The 18340-nt window shown below is 35.0% G+C and overlaps 1 protein-coding gene across 1 annotated transcript in view; it reads right to left on the reverse strand.

The window, feature by feature from the left end:
* Positions 1–13398: 13398 nt before the first annotated feature.
* Positions 13399–18340, reverse strand: part of CRISP1 (cysteine rich secretory protein 1) — a 28741-nt gene continuing 23799 nt past the window's right edge. Inside the window, exons 7-8 of the mRNA XM_090280469.1 lie at positions 16874–16962; positions 13399–13900 (exon numbers count right to left, since the gene is read on the reverse strand). Of these exons, the coding sequence (XP_090136595.1) occupies positions 13773–13900; positions 16874–16962 (217 nt within the window). The 3' untranslated portion in view covers positions 13399–13772. The remainder of the gene's footprint in view (positions 13901–16873; positions 16963–18340) is intronic.

Genomic DNA, 18340 nt, shown 5'->3' on the forward strand with positions numbered 1-18340 from the left:
TGCAGCAATGGGCAGCTGGCAGCTTGCCCCAGACTAACCCCTAAACCTGTCCCATAGTCCCCTTATCTCTGACCTCCCAGTGAACTAAGACAGCCCAGCCTAGGGTCTCCTGTTGCCTCTTCTATGCTAAGCCCTTCCTTGTTTTACTGTTTCAGCTTTAATAAATGTACCCTCCTCCTACTCACATAGACTAGTGTTGTGAAATCTTTCTTTTTTTAAAATTATTTTGTTTTATTTATCTCTTTTTAGAGAGAGGGGAAAGGAGAAAGAGAGGGAGAAAAACATCAATGTGTGGTTGCCTCTCACGCGCACCCAACTGGGGAACTGGCATGCAACCTAGTCATGTGCCCTGACTGGGAATCAAACCAGAGATACTTGGTTCTGAGGCTGACGCTCTATCCACTGAACCACAGCAGTCAGGGGTGAAATCTTTCTTGCACAAAGTCAAGGACCCACACACTACCAGCCAGCCCTAGGCAGACCCGCTAAGAGCCAGGTCTCCTTTCCAGTAACACTAGAAAACAGTATGGCAGTACCTGAAAAATACAAAATAGAATTACCTTATAACCCAGTAGTTATACTTTTGAGTATATACCAAAAAAAAAAAAAAAAAAAAGGAGAATTAAAACAGAGACTCAGAGATATTTGTATGCTCATGTTCACTAGGAGAATTATGCACAAACCAAAAGGTATAAGCAAACCAAGTTCCCACCGACAGATAAACGGATATGGAAAAGTAGTTTAATATACAGTAGAACATTACTCAGCCTTAAAAAGGAAGGAAATTCTGACATGTTACAACATGGATGATTCTTAAAGATATTTTAATTGAAATGAATCATCTGCAAAAGGACAATTACTGAATAATTTTACCTATTTGAAGTACATATAATGGTCAAATTCATAGAGACGGAGTAGAATGGCAGTTATCAGGAACTGGGAGGAAGACCAGTTATGCAGTTATTGTTTAATAGGTCCAGAGTTTCAGATTTTAAAAATGAAAATGCTGGAGATGTTCAGTGGTAATGATTGTCCCAAAATGTGAATGTATTTAATACCACTTTATTGAACAGTTAATTTTTTAATTTTATTGATTTTAAAGAGAGAGAGGGAGAGAGAAAGAGAAACATTGATCTGCTGTTTCACTTATTTATGCATTCATCATTGGCTTCTTGTATGTGCCCTGACCAGGGATTGAACCCACAACCTTGGCATATCAGGACCACGCTCTAACATACTGTACACTTAATATTTTTAAAATAAGTTTTCAAATATTACTGTAATTTCTTATTCATAACTATATTGTAAGCACCTGACAGGTTTTTTTTACTGCAATGTTACGTGCTTTGACCTAAGCTTTTGATTGCTGTGGCATTCACTTCCAAGGCAGTCATCTGGAATAAAGACATTGCAGGCTAGCTACACAACTAGATAGAGGCAAGCTACCCCTCCCATTAATTCTCCTTTTGGGAAAACTGGTTGACCTAGATAACTGACCTTCCACTAACTGCTTGCTTTTGCCTTTCCACACTTTGATTTCCACTCTTGTTTTAAATTCACCAATGAAGAGTAAACTTGTAGTACTTACAGGCACCTGCCTTGACCCCAGTACAGCACAACTCCAATTCCATGCTCTCTCTTTCTCTCTACCCACAACCTTGCTGTATGATCCTAGGCACTTCATGTTTCTACCAAGACTTGTGAATATAAACTTTGTTTTTTCCAAAGTTCCCTAATGGTTGTTGCTGAGGTTTATCTAGCAACCATAATATGAACCACAGGGGCTGGTCCAACTACGATGTTGGCTCTGCTTAGGGTCTAGATGACTTGATTCAACATTGCCAGTATACTTAGTGATTTCAGGTGGTTTTTGAGCAGAAAGTTGCACCATTTAGACATATGCCTATTTATGGTCTGCTCCCCCTGTGCATTGTCCTCTGGGAGTTCACACTGCTTCGACAACATTGTGGCGTCGTGTGCGTCTTCACTCCACTCCTACAGTGGAAGGCTGACAACCCAGCACATGGTTGTATTAAAATTCTCACATTTCTAAAACTCCAAAGCTAACAATATACTTAATTGTATAAAATACAATTTTAAATAATGACATTATTCTTAAATATTCTGGTTGGAAAAGGAAGAAAAACATTCAATGTAATGTATCAGCCATTGAATTCACAAAATCAAAATTTGGTAATAATGTTCAGATGTAGCTGCTCTTTCAGATGTAGTAAAGAGTTGAAGGGTATGCTTCCAGTAAATAAGACCAAGGTCAGAAATCCATCCCAGCCATTTATTAGCAGTTTTACTTGGGATGTTATTGAATCTCCTTGTATTTAAGTTTCTGCATTTATAAGTGTGGCTCATTATTCACACTCAAAGTTTGTTCCAAAGTTTTCATGATATCTCATGCAACACAATTGTGAATTTTAAATCTTGTATTATGTGCACAATTAATAAATGACAGCTTTGATTAGAAATAAGTGTCAGGCATCTCAATTGAAAATGGTGAATAATAAAAACTAATAGGAAACACAACACACTAGGATCTGTTACAAATTCTGTTTTCACTTACTTCATCCGCCTGGAAAATCTAAAAGGGAGGTATTATAATTATCTCCACTTGCAAATGAGGAAACTGAGGCACAGATGTTACCAGGTAGATGTCAGCAACAGCTGTTCTACAAATAAGATAAAGGGAGGTATAGGACACAAAATAAACACTCATATTTTCGTGGTACATCCACTTAAAGGACTGAAACATATTGCCAATAAAATAGAATGTTTTTTTTCCCCCAAATAATTTTAGCATACCAATCTATTTTCTTTGGCCTCAGAAGTTTAACTATCATACATATGCTGCCATCTTGTGGTCATTTCCTAGAATTATTCTTTCATGTGAATGAATTTTTCTAAACCATGAAATGAATTAAGTAACAGTCTGGAACAGAGACAAAATCATATTTTTGCAGCTTTTAATTATTTCATACCAAAGGACATATTTTTAGACAACTGAAGGAATAGAATTGACAGAATAGACCTAATTAAGATATAGATTCTCCTGATAAAGGGAGTACTAATGCACTCACTAGTATGGAAATCTTGCCAGGTTATCAAGTGCTTAGAACTGAAATTTATCTGACTCTCTCTCAAGAATGGTTGCATCTAAGTGTGCTGTGATGCATTACACAGGTCCCTTTTGGCACTTATCCCCTCCAGCTTCTGGAAGCCTTACCCACAAACAGCTTTAGTCTCTGATCTCTCTAAAAGTGACCTAACCTATGGCCATAAACTCTTCTCTGGTGAAGCTCACATCCAATATCTGGTGGGTGTGAGAATTATAAGTGTCAGGTTATATGTGTGTGTGTGTGTGTGTGTGTGTGTGTGTGTGTACCTCTGTGTGTGTGCGTATCATGTCCAGAAGGTATACAGCCATGTAATATGAAAAAGTGAAAAAAAAATAGAGATATTTATTGAGAAGATGCAAGATACAGGAGACATTGTACATAGGACAAGGATGCCTTGGCCCCCTTCAAAGTCATCATCGTTCACATTCCAGTCCACTCTCCTTGGCTGCCAGATTATATCTATGTTGTGCAAAATGACCTTCTTATATTAATGAAGTCTGGACTCTTTCTACATATAGATACCTTTTCAATTTTATAGAGACACAATTGACATATAGTTCTGTATATATTTAAGTGTACCATATAATGACTTGACATATATATATTGCAAAATGATCACCACAATAAGTGTATTTTATATCAATTCCATCATATACTTACCATTTTTTTCCTTGTGATGATAATTTTAAGATCCACATTCCCAGCAAATTTCAAATGTACCACACAGCAGTGTTTATGATAGTCATTGTATTGTACACTATATCTCCAGTACTTATTTGTTATAATTTGAAGTTTGTGCCTTTTGACCAACTTCAGCCAATTCTCATCCATGCCTATGGTAACCACAGATCTGATCTCTTTTTCTATAAGTTTGGTTTTTGTTTATTGGTTTAGATTCTGCATAGAAGTGAGAGCAAATAGTATGTCTTACTCACTTTATTTCACTTAGCCTAATGCCCTCCAGATTCCTCCATGCTATCACAAATGACAGGATATTCTTCTTTTTTATGGCTCAATAAATATTCCACATTTTCTTTACCATTCATCTGTAAATGAACACAGGTTTCTTATTTATTCTTCTATTCCATGTCTTGGCTATTGTAAATAGTGCTGAAATGAACATGGAAGTGCATATGTCTTTTCAAGTTACTGTTTTTGTTTTCTTTGAGTAAATATCCAGGATTGAAACTTCTGGGTCATATGGTAGTTCTATTCTTAATTTTTTGAGGAATCTCCATATTGTTTTCCATAGTGGCTGTATCAGTTTACATTTTCACAAACAGCACATGAGAGTTCCCTGTTCTCCATGGCCTCACTGACACTGGTTTTCTCTTATATATTTTTTCTTCTGTTTGTTTTTGTTTTTAAACATAAGCCATTCTAATAGGTATGAGGTGATATCTCTCGTTCTGGTTGTGATCTGCATTTCCATGATGATTAGCTATGTTCAACATCTTTTCATGTACCTGTTGCCATTTTGTATGTCTTCTTTGGAAAAACATTTATCCATATTCTCTGCTTATTTTTTAATAGAAGTTTTTTTGCTATTGCATTGCATAGTTCTTTATATATTTTGATATTAAAATTTTATTAGATATATGATTTACATATATTTTCTCCCATTCCATTTGCACATATTTTCTGCCTTTAATTTTGTTGATCATTTATTTTGCTGTGCAGAATTTTTTAACTTCATGTATTCCCACTTTTTAATTTTTATCTTGTTGCTTTTACATAAAACAGTGTCATGTCCAAAAAATACCATTGCCACGACCAATGTCAAAAAGATTTTCCCCTATATCTTCTTCTATGCACTTTATGGTTTCAGGTACTACATTTAAGTCTTTAATCCATTTCAAGTTAATTCTTGTGAGTGGTATAAGGAAGGAGTCAAGTTTCATTCTTTCACAAGTGATTAGCCAATTTCCCCAGCACCATTTACAGAACAGACTGTCCTTTTATACTCACTATATGGGTGCAGTCTCCAGAAATAACAAGAACATTGCATTCTAAAATGTTTCTTTTAATAAAATGTTTCAAAATTATCCCTTCAATTATAATTTTAACAAAACTTTGATTAGGAGCTAAAGAGTTTAAATCATAGTAACAGAGTTATTTTTCTAACAGTATTTCAGTTACTAATATTTTTTACAATATACCTTTAAGAATGTTTTTATTATAGGATGAAAATATAAATTTATTAATTAAAACTTGAAACTAAACTCTACATACCTGTGTAATTGTCTTCTAATTCACACACCTGATAGTCTTATTTTCTTATATAAAATTTTGTGATTGCAGATTTCACAACTTCAATAGAAAATAAAGGAATATGACTAGGACTACTAACCTACTACTAAGTTATAAAACAAACCTACTTATCTTTTATCACAGTTGTTCTGTACCCTCTAGGGGTCTGCAAAATATGACATGTTTTAATATAAATAATTATTCCCAATTAACTAATTTTCCATGTCTTCAAAAATTTCTGTGTGGTATATCATGTGAATTCATGCATTATAATATGTGGAATATTACACTGCCATAGAAGGAGGTAAAGTGGAGGAGGAGAGATTTGTAGTCTGTAGCAGGTGAAACTAAAAGAAAAACATAGAATAAGAATATGTGTCTTTGTGTTTCCAGTATTAAGGAGAGGAACTAAGGAGAGTTATTAGATAAACCACTAAGGGGACAAGGATAATTGATTCTGAGAAACTTACAGGAAATATTCCTTAAGAATATATACATTCCAAAAAATGGCAAGACAACACAAAATTCTTTTTAGAGGAGCAATTTAAACAACTTGTTCTCTGTCCCAAATCTAGCTCTTGAGAATGATAGAAATGAGAGAGAAATTGTAAAAGCACTCCTTTTTGCAATCATAAAATCAATGTAATGCTGGTGGATCCCTAAGATGGATGAGCCCTTTTGTTTTCTTTGTAGATGCAAAGATATGGCTTTAGTAGGAGATGTCCAAAGTCCCAGGAGAGGAAATTGGCCCCTATACAGGACTTCTGTTGCATTACTTTCTCTCCCTTGTGCCCTGTTGACAGCAGGTCAGTGACTGACCAAAAATGGGCTTAACTGGGGTAGAGGTTGGAAGAGGTGCGAACATTGTGAAATGAGTCCTGAGTAGTCTTGGAATTTTGATCTTAGAACTCAGTAAAGTAGCCCTGGCCAAGTACCTCAGTTGGTTAGAATATTCTCCCCATATGCCAAGATTGTGTGTTCCATCTCTGGTCAAGGCACATGCAAGAAGCAACCAATGAATGCATAAATAAGTGGAACAGCAAATCAATGCTTCTCTCTCTCTCCCTAAAATCAATTAAAAAAAAAAAGAAAAAAGAACTCAGAAAAGTATGCATCAAAGAAAATTATTCAAAACAATAGGAAGAAGAGAAATTTGTACCATGAATATGAAAAGTGTCCTAGAGATATATTCGAAATATTGATGTTCAAACTATGCCAAGAGTAATGTTGGGACAATGCTGGAGGCAGGTTAGAGTCGGGAGACAAGAACCTAGAACAATAAATATACTTAGTTCTGGCAGCCTTTAGCCCTTGGTAATCAAAAAGGACACAGCAGCTAGGAAGAAGAGAATTTATGAGATAGAGAAGAAGAGATGTCATCTTGAGGACAGGAAATGTCTACTTGTGGGGACAGAAGAGAAGGAGGAAGGGACCATTGGCTACTATATAAAGCCCCTCAGAAATGATGCCTTTTTCAAATTCCATCAAGCACATCAAGAAAAAACAATGTGAAGACAAAGCCATGCTTAATCTTTGTAGACTTAACTAACCAAACTAATAAATTTGCAAGGAATATTCAATATATCTGCATATCTCCAGTGTTATTAGAGGAAGGCAACAATGGAACAACACAGGCCAAGGGAAGCAGGACTATTCAAAAAGTCAATACACAACAATATCCTTAGGGAACCAAACATAATAGAAATTTAAATGATTATTAAGTAATTATAAATTATAACTACTAGAAATGAAAAAAAATAGTTGAAATGAAAAACTCAAAAGGAAGGATTGCCTAGATAATGAGATACAAAAATAGGTAAAAATGAATTAGTGAGAAAAAACATTGATAGAGAAAATCCTTCAGAATGTATTAGAGATCAAGAGTTAAAATGAGAACAAATTTAAGATATATGGAAGCTAAAAGAAATTATCAAGATTCATCAGAGAGATGTCATGGTAGAGAAAGCATAAATAAATGTGACAAAATATCTGAGGAAAGGATAATTGTATAATAAAAGAACAAAAGATTTCAGATTAAAAGAGTGTATATCATGCATGATAGTCATGATGTAAAACACATACACATACCTTCCACACATACACACCTTCCACACCTAGAAATGACATGATGAATTTAAGTAACATCACAAGCGGAAAAAGTGTTTAGTTTTTAGAAAGTGAATCACATGTAAGGAAAAGGTTGACATCTAACTTTTCTAAATAAACATGGAAAATAAAGCAAAAAGAGTAAAACAATTTCAAAATATGTAAATAAAATTATTTTAATAAAAAATTTTACCTTCCACATATAATTTAAATAAATTAGTAAAATAAAGATATTTTAATAATAGAAAAAGTAAAAGCATTTATTTCAGAGGTTATCTTTGAAAAAAAATATGGGCAGATTTCTTCTACCAGGAAAAATCATATTTCTGAATAAATCAGTGAGTAATGGGAAGTAAAAAAAATATCTTAAGAAAATTGTGGCTTTGGACTTCCGTTCAAGATGCAGGCATAGGTAGATATGCTTCCCCTCCTTGCACAACCATAGAAGGACCACAATTTACCTCAAAACAAATAAACAAACAAATAAAAAACCCAGAACTGCCACAAAATCAAACTGTATGGAAGTTGGACAACCAAGGATTTAAAGAAGCCATATTCATCTGGGAGAGGTGGAGACAGGAAGCTGGGGCAGATAGGATGTGATGTGCTGGCGGCAACATGGTGGCAGTGACTGCCACAGCGGCTGGAGGAATGAGCTGTTGCACATGCATGTGTGATGGATAAAAAATGGGAAGGATACCAGGGAAGTCAGTAATCGAAACCCCAGGCCAGACTATGCAGCCCAGGGTTCCAGTGCCAGGAAAATAAAGCCCCATAACTTCTGGCTGTAAAAACCAGTGGGGGTTGGGGTGGTGGAAGAAACTGCTATTCTCTCAGAGTGCATTTAAAGGGCCTGCATGATCCTAGAATGTATGCAAACCCACCTACTCTGGGAACCACCACGAGAGCAACAGTTAGAGGGCTGCCAGTGACACGATGGAAGTAAGCAAAGTGACTGGAAACAGGGGGGATGCTAAGCAACCCTCCAGCAGCCAGACAGCAGCATTGTCCCTTCCCTGACCCCTCCCCCACATACAGAGCCACCAAGTGGTGAAACAGGTTGGTTCACTCTAGCGATTACCTAAGGCTCCACACCATATGACATAACAGGTGCACCAAGACAGGGAGTCAAAGCAGCTCTACTTAATACACAGACACTGGGAGGCTGCCAAATTGAGGAGACAAAGAAATATGGCTCAAATGAAAAAAAACAGAAAACCCCAGAAAACGAACTAAATGAAATGGAGGTAACCAGTCTATCAGATGCATAACGCTGGTGATAAAGATGCTCAAAGAACTAATTGAGTAAGGCAAATGCATAAGGGAAGAAGTGAATGCTACACTAAGTGAAATAAAGAAAAATCCACAGGGAACAAACAGTGAAGGGAAGGAAACTGGGGAACAAAATGAAGAAACAAGAATTTAAAAAAATGAGGAGAGAATAAGATGACTCTGGGACATCCCCAGAAGTGCCACGTCTGAATCATAGGGGTGCCAGAAGGAAAAGAGGAAGAGCAAGAAACTGAAAATGTATGTGAAAAAATAATGAAATAAAACTTACCTAATTTGGTAAGGAAAATAGACATACAAGTCCAGGAAGCATAGAGTCCCAAACCAGTTGGACCCAATGAGGACCACACCAAGACATATCATAATTAAAATGCCAAAGATTAAAGATAAAGAGAGAATGTTAAAAGCAGCAAGAAAGACAAAGAGAGTTATCTACAAAGGAGTTCCCATAAGACTATTGGCTGATTTCTCAAAAGAAGCTTTGCAGGTAAGAAGGGACTGGCAATAAGTATTCAAAGTGATGAAAAGCAAGGAGCTACAACCAGGATTACTCTGTTCAGCAAAGCTATCATTTAGAATGGAAGGGCAGATAAAGTCCTTCTCAGATAAGGTAAAACTAAAGGAGTTCATCATCACCAAGCCCCTATTATATGAAATGTTAAAGGGACTTATTTAAGAAAAAAAAAAAAAAAAAAAACTATGGGCATTAAAATGACAACAAGCACAACTATCAACAACTGACTAAAAACAAACACAAAAATGAACTAAGCAAACAAGTAAAACAGGAACAGGATCATAGATATAGAGATTTTTTGGAGGGTTATCAGTAGGGAGAGGGGAGAGGGAGGAGGGGGGAAAAGTTACTGGGATTAAGAAGCATAATTGATAGGTACAGAATAGACAGGAGGATGTTAAAAATAGTACAGGAAATGGAGAATCCAAAGAACTTATATGCATGACCCAAGGACATGAACTAAGGGCAGAGAGTGCTGGAGGGAAGGAGGGTACCTGGAGGTGGGGGGCAAAGGTGGAAAATTGGGATAACTGTATAATATAATAAATAAAACATACTTAAAAAAGAAAATTGTTGTATAAAAAGTTTTATGTGAAACAATTTAATGTGAAACTGTTAAGTCATCTCTCACAAATGGATGACACCAATTAATGAAGGAGAAAACCTGAAAGATGAATGTTGTTATACAATCAATGTCAGAAAGTTGATAACTTATGTCCATGTTTTCAAAAGTTCAGAGTTATCTGTACAGTTACAACAATATGGTTTTCCTATACAACAGTTTTGATTCTATATTGTTCACTGAAAGGATTGCCTTGACTCTGACTGTAAGGAAGAAATACACTGTGGATTTTCAATGGCTTCCTGTCACTTCTGGGATTATCTTTGCCAACAGGCTCTGTCCATATTCAAACTAATAGTACCATCAAAAAAGTTGCTATTTAGCTTCAGTGTTTAGTAAATTTCTAAAAACAGCTGTGAAGGAGAGAAAAACTTGGTTTGCAAATGATCACACACTGCGGGAGCTTCCTCTTAATATATCTGCCATCTTCATGCAGAACAGAAGCTGAGCATTCCATATGAGTAGTTTGCAAACACATTTAGTACATAAGGTTCTGCACCTGATTCCTGTATGGTGAGTGAGGCGTTTTCCCTCACACCGGCAAGTAATTCTCTGACACCAGCTCAGTGTCTTACGGTTCAACTCAATTCTGACACTACCTACTAGAAAATAGTTTCAAATTCCATAGGTTAAGAGTTCAGTCCTACAAGACTGGCCCCACCCCACTACAGATACAGTCAGACTAGATCAGAGGTTCCAATGATCCCCTCCTTGGGTTTTATTAATTTGCTAGAGTGGCTCACATAACTCAGAAAAACATTTTACTAACTAGATTACTAGTTTTTATCAGAGGATATAACTCAGGAACAGCCAGATGGAAGCGATGCATAGGGTGATGTACCAGAAAAGGGTGCAGAGCTTTCATGCCCCCTCTGAATACACCACTGTCACCAAATCTCCATTTGCTCATCAACCTGCAAGCTCTCCAAACCCATTCCTTCGGGCTTTCATGGAGGCTTCATTACATAGTCGAGATTGATGAATTTAACCTACAGCCCTGTTCCCTCCCCAGAGGTTAAGGGATGACACTGAAAGATCCAGCCCTAATCACACGATTTTGGTGCCAGGTAACCAGCTTTATTTCTGCAAATCCCTTTTTTTCCTTCTAAACATTAAGGGTTCCTATGAGACTTGCGTCTGGGGGAGCAGCAAGCAGCAGCAGAGGACTTTCCTTTTACCTCTGTCACTTCCTTTCCTGAGTCCATGCAGCCACTGCCCTATAGCTTGCCTGCTCTCTAAGAGTACACTGTCACTTTTCACTCTAAAAATTTTGTTACTATCACTTAAAGTTCCTCCTATACATGTATTGCTGAAATTCTTTTCCTGCGGCACTGCCCAAGAACCCTTTTCCTCTGGTAACACTCACATGTAGAATTGTGATAATAAATTCCACCTCAGAAGGATGTTGTATAGTTTAAATGATATCATATACATAACTTAATGTTTGCTATATATTTTGCCAAATTCTAAATACTTGAAGGCAGTTTCTCTGGAGATAAGGATCCACAACCTGAAGCCAGAAACATATATGCAATTGAGATTTGCAGAAATAAAGCGCTTGCCATGTTTTTCAGGGATAATTGAGCTTTATTTAAAGAACACACTTTAAAAAAATTCTCATAGATCTGATTTTTTAAATTATGTACTAGATTTGGGTATACAGCTTAGTGTGCAGACAGTCATATACTCGGCATTTCCAATATCCTGCCTATTGACTATATTTCCCATGCTTTACTTACTTCCCCATGACTATTGGTAACTACCAATTTGTGCTCGTTAGTCCTTTCACCTTTCTCACTCAGCACGCCAAGCTCCCCTCCCCTCTGCCAACCAGCAGTTCTCTCCCTCTATCTATGAGGCTGTTTTAATATTGTTTGTGTTTATTTTGTTCTTTAGATTCCACATATAAATGAAATCTTATGGTATTTGTCTTTCTCTGACTGACTTATTTCACTGAGCATCCATCCATGCTGTTGCAAATGGTAAGATTTCATTCTTTGTACGGCTGAGTAATATTCCATCTTATAAATGCACCGCAGCTTTTTTATATGCTTATCTATTGATAGCGCTTGGCTATTGTAAGAACATCCATTCGATAAATCCTCTATTTCATTTCTACATGAGGTGATAGGATTCACCCTAGTGAAATATTCTATGCTCCATTATCTCTTTCCTTTCCATAAAAAGATTTGAACATTATAGACTGATCTAAGTAGGAGAAATAGCATGCCTCCCTATTATTCAGTGATTCAGGCTATATGATCCCAGAAATGTCTTGGGATTTCTGCACCCTTAGCTGTGAAGGAACAGTCATGCTCTCCTTTGCATGTTATGGAAAAGAAGTCATGACAATGCTGCTCCAACTGCCTAAGCCTTGAACACATTTTGAAAATCCACAGTGACCCCTAATGTAGGCCATTTGCCAGTCTGCTCATCTTGGATCATTCTATTATACATGCCTCTCTATAAATTTGTGTAGAACTTGTTTTTTTTTTTTTTTGTAAAGCTCTTTTAAATGGAAATTAGGAGTGGTTTCTAATGCAAGTCATTCAGTTTGCCTTTCCTTCAAGTTTCCCTGTAATCTGGGTCCAGTTTTGTGCCCATTTACTCTCTGCTGTGAATCCCACAACCTAACCAGGTTTTTGTCCACAATGATGCTCTTTACTATCTTTGCTTCATAGGTCTTCTAGACACCCATTAGTATATGTACACACACACAAACACACAAACACACCTCTTTTGAATGGAACAATGCTTTTGGGCTCCTGAGTCCAATTATGATCTTCTCCCCTGATATTGACCCAGGAACATATCATGAGGTTTCATTCTATGAGTAGTGTGCTGCTGTGAAAACAAACATTCCTGATAAGCTGTGGTCATGGGAGTACTGCTGGGAAGCATTTAAAAAAGGTTACACTGTAATTTGTGTCACATTTCCTTGTAGATATTTAGCATGTGAAGCTTATTTGGGGTCCCACAGACAATTCTCATCCTTGAAGTAAAACTTGGTTTCTACTGCCTCTTATATGTGTTATGACAAAAGAGTACATTTATGAAACAAAAAAAATCCTGAAACTGGAAACAAAATATCAGGTACCGGGATCTATGAGTAGCCATGTAGCTGTACCCTACACTGATTTCATGTTCAGATTCACTAATATTTACATCTGTATTTGAAGTGAGGGAGACAATATCCTCTATGCTTTGTGAATTAAGCCTTGTATGTAATCAGGGCTGAATCCATATTTTGTTAAATTAAGGACACACAAGTTGTTTTCCCCCTGATGTACAAATGTGTATAGATGTAGCAATGAATTAATACAACACTTAAGCCACTTGCAGTTTAGTAATACTTACTTTGGAATGAATGAGACGGGACCCTTTGTTTGCTTTGTAGATTATTTTAATGATTGATTTAAAATAAAAGTAAAGTTAAGAAGTGAAAAATTTTTAGTTTATGTATGTTGTGCAGGAAGGCAAATGTCAAGCTGGTTAGAGATATGAGAAAGCAACGGAAGGAGTTAAAGAGAGAAAGAGGGACCCAGTTATGCCATCAGTTGAATTAGGTCAACCTAAGAACTCTAAGTCACAGGGTTTAAATATGAAGCAGGTGTTGAACTAGACCATTCACTACAAGAGTAAGAACACTTAAAACAATGTTACTTCAGGACATACTAAGACAGGAGAGGATAACATTGGTGTAAATATCTGATGCTCATATATGATTAGTAAAAAATTAGGATCTCAAGTATAATTAAAACCAAATGAAATTCAGCAGAAGCTACTGAAGCAAAGTAAGGTAAAAAGATATAATCTAGCGAATATTTCCTCAGTATCACACTCTAGTTGTAAATAACATAGGTTACATTATCTCAGTGTTACAAAGACAACTGGCTTTGCACAGTAGTTTAACTGACCGGTGGTTGCATCCAAGCGTTTGTTTTAGTATGTTACAGTTAGTGTATTCATCATAGTAGATGCAGGGGTTAGCTGAAAGGAAAAAACATGGTTACACAATATTAATCTCAAAAACTCATAGTCACCAGAAAAATAGATCATTTCTGTAAGATATAAAATTTAACAATAACTAATTGATTTTGATTATCATGAGCTAATAGAATTTGAATGGAAAATAGGTAAGGAGTTACGTGAGGTCAGTGATTAAAAAAAGAAGATGAAAGTATGGTCTGATATTAAACAGGCTTCTTTAACCATGTTTTTTTTTTTTTTAGTCAGACATATCTATGCAGATTAGGGATGAATCATCTTTATCAATTAGATTGTCATTTTGAAGCCATCAACATCATACACTATATATAATAAAGTGATAAAAGTTTTATTTATCCATTATAGTCTGCTTATTCGATGCCCTACCATTTAATAAATAAGGCATTACATTGGATTATTAAAATTAATATGCACCCATATATGCTAGGGTTTATCTCTGGGCATGCTATTTAATTCCATAGTCACATGTTTGTCTTTAAACCAGTACTGCACTGATTACTGTAGCTTTGTAGTAAATTTTGAAATCAGAAAGTGTAAGTCTTCTAGCACTATTTTTAATGAAAAAATTAATATATAGCCAATGTGAAATTATATAAAATCCACATGTAGAATAGCAAAATTTCTCAAATAATCTCTTTATCCAGAGATTTTTCTGAAATAAAAATGCAGTGGGCTCTATCCTATGAACAGGCACATACATACATCAATATTTCTTAAATACATTATCCATCATTATCCCAGTCTTCTGCTATGTAGCATTTTAGAAAAATATGATGAGATGGATTTTTTTCTTTTTATGTAACATGGTTCTTCTTTGACTTCTCTAAAGTGTTTTCATTAATTTTTTCTTTTATTCTTTACTCTCAGTTTTATTGAGATATAACTGCTATATAACTGTATTAGTTTAAGGTGTACAACACAATAATTTTATATATGTAAATATATATGAATTTTACATATACAAATGTGTGTATATACATATACACACACACTATAAATATTAGATTGTCTTTATTCATTTATCTGTACTGGCTATTGATAATAAGAATAAACATGAGGGTGCAGATATCTTTTTGATCTTAGTGTTTTCAGTTTCTTTGGATAAATAACTAGAAATAGAGTTGCTGGGTCATGTGGTAGTTGCATTTTAAATTTTTTAACAACCTCCATCATTTGCCATAGTGACTGCACCAATTACATTCCTCTCAATAGGGTACAAGTGTTCTCTTTTCTCCACATTTTTGCCATCACTTGTTATCTCTTGTCTTGGATAATAGTCATTCTAACAGGTGTGAGGAAGTAACTCATTGCGGTTTTGATTTGCATTTCTCTGATGATTAGTGATGTTAAGTGTCTTTTATGTACCCGATAGTATAGCGTGCCAGAGCGTCAAGGGCAGTCACTGTCTTCTTTGGAAAAATCTCTGTTTAGTTCCTCTGCCCATAGTTAAATTGGATTGTTTGGGATTTTTGCTGTTGAGCTGTATGAGTTCTTTATATATTTTGGACATTAACCCTGATACAGATGTATGATTTGTAAATAATTTCTCCCATGTATAAGTTGCTTTTTCATTTTGATAGCTTTTTTTTTTTTTTTTTTTGCTATGCAGAATCTTTTTAGTTTGATATAGTTCCACTTCTTTATTTTTCTTTTGTTGCCTTTGCTTTTGGTATCAAATTTTAAGTCATTGCCAAGACTGATATCAAGAAGATTTCCTTCATGTTTTCTTTTAGGAGTTTTATGATTTCAGATTTCACATTTAAGTTTTTAATCTACATTAATTCTGTATATGGTGTAAGATAGTGGTTGTGTTTCGTTATTTTTCACCTAGCTGTCTAGTTTTTCCAATTCCATATATTGAAGACACTGTACTTGGCTCCCTTGTTGCAAATTAATTGACTACATATGCATTGATTTAATTTTGAGCTCTTTCTTCTGTCACATTGATCTATATTTCTGTTTTTATGTCAATTCCATACTGTTTTGATGGCTAAAGTTTGTAATATAGTTTGAAATCATGAGTGTGATATCTTTAGCTTTATTCTTTTCTTTTCATGTTTGCTTTGGCTATTTGGGGCCCTTTATAGTCTCATGCAAATTTTCAGATTAATAGTTCTATTTCTATAAAAAATGCCAAAGGAACTTTGATAATTCTGTAGATACCTTTGGGTAAAATGTACCTTTTAACAATATTAATTATTACAATCCATGAGTATGTAACATAGTTTCATTTTGTATGTCTTCTCTGGTTTCTTTCATCAATGTATTATACTTTTCAGTGTAGAGATCTTTCACTTTCTTGGTTAAATTTATTCTTAGGTATTTTATTATTTTTGATATAATTGTAATTAAGATTTAAAAAATTACAATAGTTTGTTATTTGTGTATGTAAACTGAACTAATTTTCATGTATTGATTTTGTATCTGCAACTTTACTGAATTCAATTATGAATTCTGGCAGTTTTGGGGACTTATTAAAATTTTCTATTACAATATCATGTCATCTGCAATTAAAAAGGTTTACTTCTATGTGCAATAATAAAGTTAGTCGGGTAGGGAAATTATGGCACAGAAAGCAATGTGAGAACACTGGTAGCTTGAAAGCAGTATGTCTAATTTAAGGGCTGCAGTAAGACAGTCCAGAAATTTCTTATAGAGCGTAGAAAAATTTATTCATATGTTAACATTTTATCTAGGGCGCCTTGTTACAGTCTTTAAAATTTAAGGTAGACACTTAAGTTTAGACCTAGATATTCTAATTCCCATTCTAATAGATTCAATCAATGGTCTGGGTCACTCTGGAGACAAGGGACAATTAAATAATGTTGATATTTCCTGTGAAATAATTGAGATACAAATTATAGGAAAGTGCAATATTATTAACTGCTTGATTTAAACGACTCATGACTCCCAAATCAACAGCCAACATTAAGCAAACCAGGATGTAAAACTTACTACAAAGTTTATTTTCACAGTTTTTTGGACAGGCTTCACATGGATATCCAATGTTATAAGGTTGATTCTTCATGTCAGGTTCATTTCCCCTTTAAAGAAAAAGTAGTCTAATTATATTGGTGTTTGAAAAATACATATAAAATGTACTCACTATTTATAACCAATTTTAAATACAACTTTTGAAAGCCACTTGTATATAACTATGCTAATCTTTAAGATGGGTTTAGTATTCTAGATTTACAATGATGATAACTTATTTTTTCAAGTGTACAACTGGCAACTGTGGTGTCTTAAAAATATTTTGAGGCAGTTTGCACCTGTTTAGACAGTCAAGTCCTAAGTAGTAGAACAGCTTTAGAGACATTTACCTTTGGAAACTTCTTTATACCCCTAAGAACTTGATTAACAGTCACATAAAAGTACATGTTCTTAACAATGCTAAGAAAAGTTTTGAGTGGAGATATTCTAATTTCATCTTACACTACATCATAAGAAACTTGATACCTGTTAGTGTCTTCTATAGAAACATACGAAGTATTATAAAATATCAAAGTACACCAGCATGCCTAAATTTAGAGAGTTGGAGGACAGAGTGAATAGGTAAGACTTTCCAATTCTGAAGTAGTTTGAAACTGCAGAGAAGACAGGCTTATCTGCAGATAGCTAAGAAACAATGTGGACTATAGCTAAGTTGTACTTAACACCGCTTAAAAAATAAAGTAAATGTCTGGCTGAAAGAACATTCTACCTAACACTTTTTCTTTTTGATATTTAAATTGTTAAAATTTTACCTCATAAAATAAGTTTATCAATTAATTAAGTAAGGATTTTTGTCAGAACCATAGCAAAATCTTTTGCCAAGAAAATTCTTCTGTCACAACTCCATGCATTCTACTTTCTTTCATATTGTCAGAAGTTCACCACAGACCATCAACACCTTCAAAGATTCAGTACAATTGATGTGTTATAAATGTAAGCAGAAATTACTTTTTCAACATTAATTTCATAGATAAAATCACAACAAGTATTAACTACTAAAATAAAAACATAATAAGACCAGAAATAACTCATATGGAGCTATTATATATGCATAGCTCCATATGAATATTATTAGAATCTATATTGATTTGGAACACTGATTTAAAGTGTAAAGATGAGCCCTGGCTTCTGGGGTTCAGTGGATTGAGCATCGGCCTGCGAACCAAGTGTTGCTGGTTCAATTCCCAGTCAGGGCACATGACTAGGTTGCACGTCAAGTCCCCAGTGAGAGGCAACCACACAGTGATGTTTCTCTCCCTCTCTTTCTCCTTTCCCCTCTCTCTAAAAATAAAATAAACAAATAAACAAATAAATAAATTATTAAAAAAATAAAGTGTAAAGGTGGTAGCATATGATCAGATAAATCATTTTCATTAGTCCATATTGAACATCTTTTACTGTGCTACACATATGAGAGACAGTGGTAAA

The sequence above is a fragment of the Furipterus horrens genome, unplaced genomic scaffold (genome assembly GCF_987537825.1).
Source record: "Furipterus horrens unplaced genomic scaffold, mFurHor1.1.pri manual_scaffold_6, whole genome shotgun sequence".
NCBI classification, from domain to species: Eukaryota; Metazoa; Chordata; class Mammalia; order Chiroptera; family Furipteridae; genus Furipterus; species Furipterus horrens.